This window comes from Sphaerodactylus townsendi, linkage group LG13, assembly GCF_021028975.2.
Source record: "Sphaerodactylus townsendi isolate TG3544 linkage group LG13, MPM_Stown_v2.3, whole genome shotgun sequence".
Classification (NCBI taxonomy): domain Eukaryota; kingdom Metazoa; phylum Chordata; class Lepidosauria; order Squamata; family Sphaerodactylidae; genus Sphaerodactylus; species Sphaerodactylus townsendi.
In genome coordinates this window covers 37,222,393-37,224,988 of record NC_059437.1, presented here as the reverse complement: position 1 = coordinate 37,224,988, position 2,596 = coordinate 37,222,393, and the positions used below count along the sequence as shown (strand labels likewise).

Below are 2,596 nucleotides of genomic sequence, written 5' to 3'. Positions count from 1 at the left end.
TTGGGAATGCACAGGTGGAGGGAGTTATCGGATGAAGTCACAAGGTAGGGGATGGAAATAGGAAAAAGGTGTGCCAGGAATATGGGGATCTGTACTGGGTGTGATGCGCAGCAGGAGTGAAATTTGTGACCTGTGAACGGAGAAATAGGGGACACTTCAAACCAAATGCCAAAGGACAGGCTATGCAGAAAAGGAAATGTTTGGGGACAGAGAGGGAGAGCACTGGATGCTGGGTGTGTTGCAGACCTTGGAGGGGTGTCTAGAATGACCTGAAGAAAGTCCAAAGGGACAAGCACATTCTCTTTTAAGGGGCAGCCACTCTCCCTGTTTCTCCACCTAGGAACAAAAGGGATGAGAAGGAGAGTGGGAGAACAGGAAGGGGGCCTGGGGGGACGACTCTCCTCCAGGGCTAATCCTGTCGTCTGGGCTGGCCAAGAGGCGGCTGCTCCAGGGTGGAAGTATACAATCCCTGAGCAGGGTCCTCGCCAGAGACGCTCCCCCCACCCGCCAGGATGAGCGGCCCAGTATGGGGCTCGCCCCGCCCGCGAGGCGAAGGGGGTGTCTCCCGACCCCATTCTTTAAGAGCCCTCCCAGGCCGGGGGCTGTAGCAGAAGCTCGCCTCTGCCTGCCAGCCGTCGGGCGTTGGGGCGAGCTCAGCATGGAGCCGCAGCCACACTACGAGACCTTCGACGAGGACTACGACGGGGCGCCCCTGGGCAACTGGAGCGTCGGGGCCCCGGAGTGCCCGTGGGAAGAGGCCGAGACGGACTGGGAGGTGTCCTTCTCCCTGCTGCCCGTGCTCTACATGCTGGTCTTCGTGCTGGGCCTGTCGGGCAACGGCCTGGTCATCTTCACGGTGTGGCGCGGCCCGCGGGCCAAGCGGCGCTCGGCGGACACGTACATCGGAAACCTGGCGCTGGCCGACCTGGCCTTCGTGGTGACGCTGCCGCTGTGGGCGGCTTACACGGCGCTGCGCTTCCACTGGCCCTTCGGCTCGGCGCTGTGCAAGCTCAGCAGCTACCTGGTGCTGCTCAACATGTTCGCCTCGGCCTTCTGCCTGGGCTGCCTGAGCTTCGAGCGCTACCTGGCCATCGTGCACGCGCTGCCGCGCTCCGCCGGCCGGCCGGCCTCCTCCTCCTCCTCGCGGCCGCGCGCCTCCACGCTGCTCTCGCTGGGCGCCGTCTGGCTGCTGGCCGGCCTGCTGGCCCTGCCGGCCCTGCTGCTGCGCGACACGCGGCCCGGCGCCAGCCACGACGGCAACGCCAGCGCCAGCGCGGCCCTCGAGTGCGACATGGACTTCAGCAGCGTGGCCTCCACCCCGGCCGAGGAGGACCGCTGGCTGGCGGCGCTGAGCCTGGCCACCACCGCGCTGGGCTTCGCGCTGCCGCTGCTGCTCATGACGCTCTGCTACTGCTGCATCGGGGCCACCGTCCGCCGCCACTTCCGGCAACACGTGCGCAAGGAGGAGGGCAAGCAGCGGCGGCGCCTGCTGCGCATCATCGTGGCGCTGGTGGCCGTCTTCGGCGCCTGCTGGCTGCCCTTCCACCTGCTCAAGAGCCTCTACGTGCTCAACTGGGTGGGCCTCGTGCGCCTGCCCTGCGCCTGGCAGGAGCTCATCCCGCGCCTGCACCCCTACGCCACCTGCCTGGCCTACGTCAACAGCTGCCTCAACCCCTTCCTCTACGCCTTCTTCGACGGCCGCTTCCGCGCCCAGTGCCTCCAGCTGCTCGGCCTGCGCGCTGCCCTGCGCGGCCAGGCCGGCTCCGTCTCCTCCACCCTCAGCGGGCAGACCCAGAAGTCCGAGCTGCCTTCCTTGGGCACCAAAGTGTAGCAGAGCCGGTCGCCGGGAGGGCGCTTCGGAAGAACCGACTCCCGCGCCCCAGCAACCCCCGGGAAGGAAGCCCGGGAGCGGCCCTCGGATGGCTGCCCTCTGCCTGCTGCCAGACTCTGGACTGGGCGTCCCTGGCCGCGCGCCTTCTTCGCCCCAGCACTTGACTCTTCTTTGGACCGAGTTGCCGACGGTTCAGGGCTGCCTCCCCTCGTCTCTCTCCCACCCACCCCCGGGTCGGACGCTGGCTTTCTGGTGCTCTCCGGGGACCTCGGACTCGGTTTGCCGCCGCAACCCACGGGTTTGGGCAGGTCCCTGCGGCGGGCGTTTCCCATCCCCTTTTTGTAATCAATAAACGATGTTTTGTTCGACTGTTTCCTCAGGAAAAAAAATCTCGAAGAGGCAGAAGCTCTGTTTTGTTTTCCTCTCGGGGAGGGGAGCGGGAAGGAGGTTAGGCTGCGTGGATAGGGCTGGAGGGGGAAGGATGCTACTGGTCGGATGGCTCCGCCTGGGGGCTCCCTGATCCTCTTTTCTGGGTTGTAGGTAAGGAGATGCTGCAAGACTGTCATCCAAATAAACATTTCACTGGGGCCCAAATTTTGCAGAAAGGGGGGTGAGTCTTGCAACTACACAGAGTTAGATTCAAAGGGGGGGGGATCTTCCAATAATTGCTTTGGGGGCATGTTTAAGACCCTGAATCTTTCTGCCTCCCCTCCTTCCTTCAGCTTTCCCTTGTTGATTCCTATTGCTACATGTCATTTGCCCATA

General features: G+C 64.0%; 1 protein-coding gene across 1 annotated transcript; it reads left to right on the top strand.

The window, feature by feature from the left end:
• Positions 1-478: 478 nt before the first annotated feature.
• Positions 479-2,245, top strand: LOC125442376 (apelin receptor-like). Its single transcript, XM_048513675.1, has one exon. The coding sequence runs from the start codon at positions 527-529 to the stop codon at positions 1,829-1,831; it is 1,305 nt and encodes a 434-aa protein (XP_048369632.1). The 5' UTR covers positions 479-526; the 3' UTR covers positions 1,832-2,245.
• Positions 2,246-2,596: the final 351 nt, after the last annotated feature.

What these genes read in the sequence shown, in the direction of transcription:
- LOC125442376 (XM_048513675.1), top strand. Translation starts at nt 527, where the DNA reads ATGGGGCTCGCCCCGCCCGCGAGGCGAAGGGGGTGTCTCCCGACCCCA.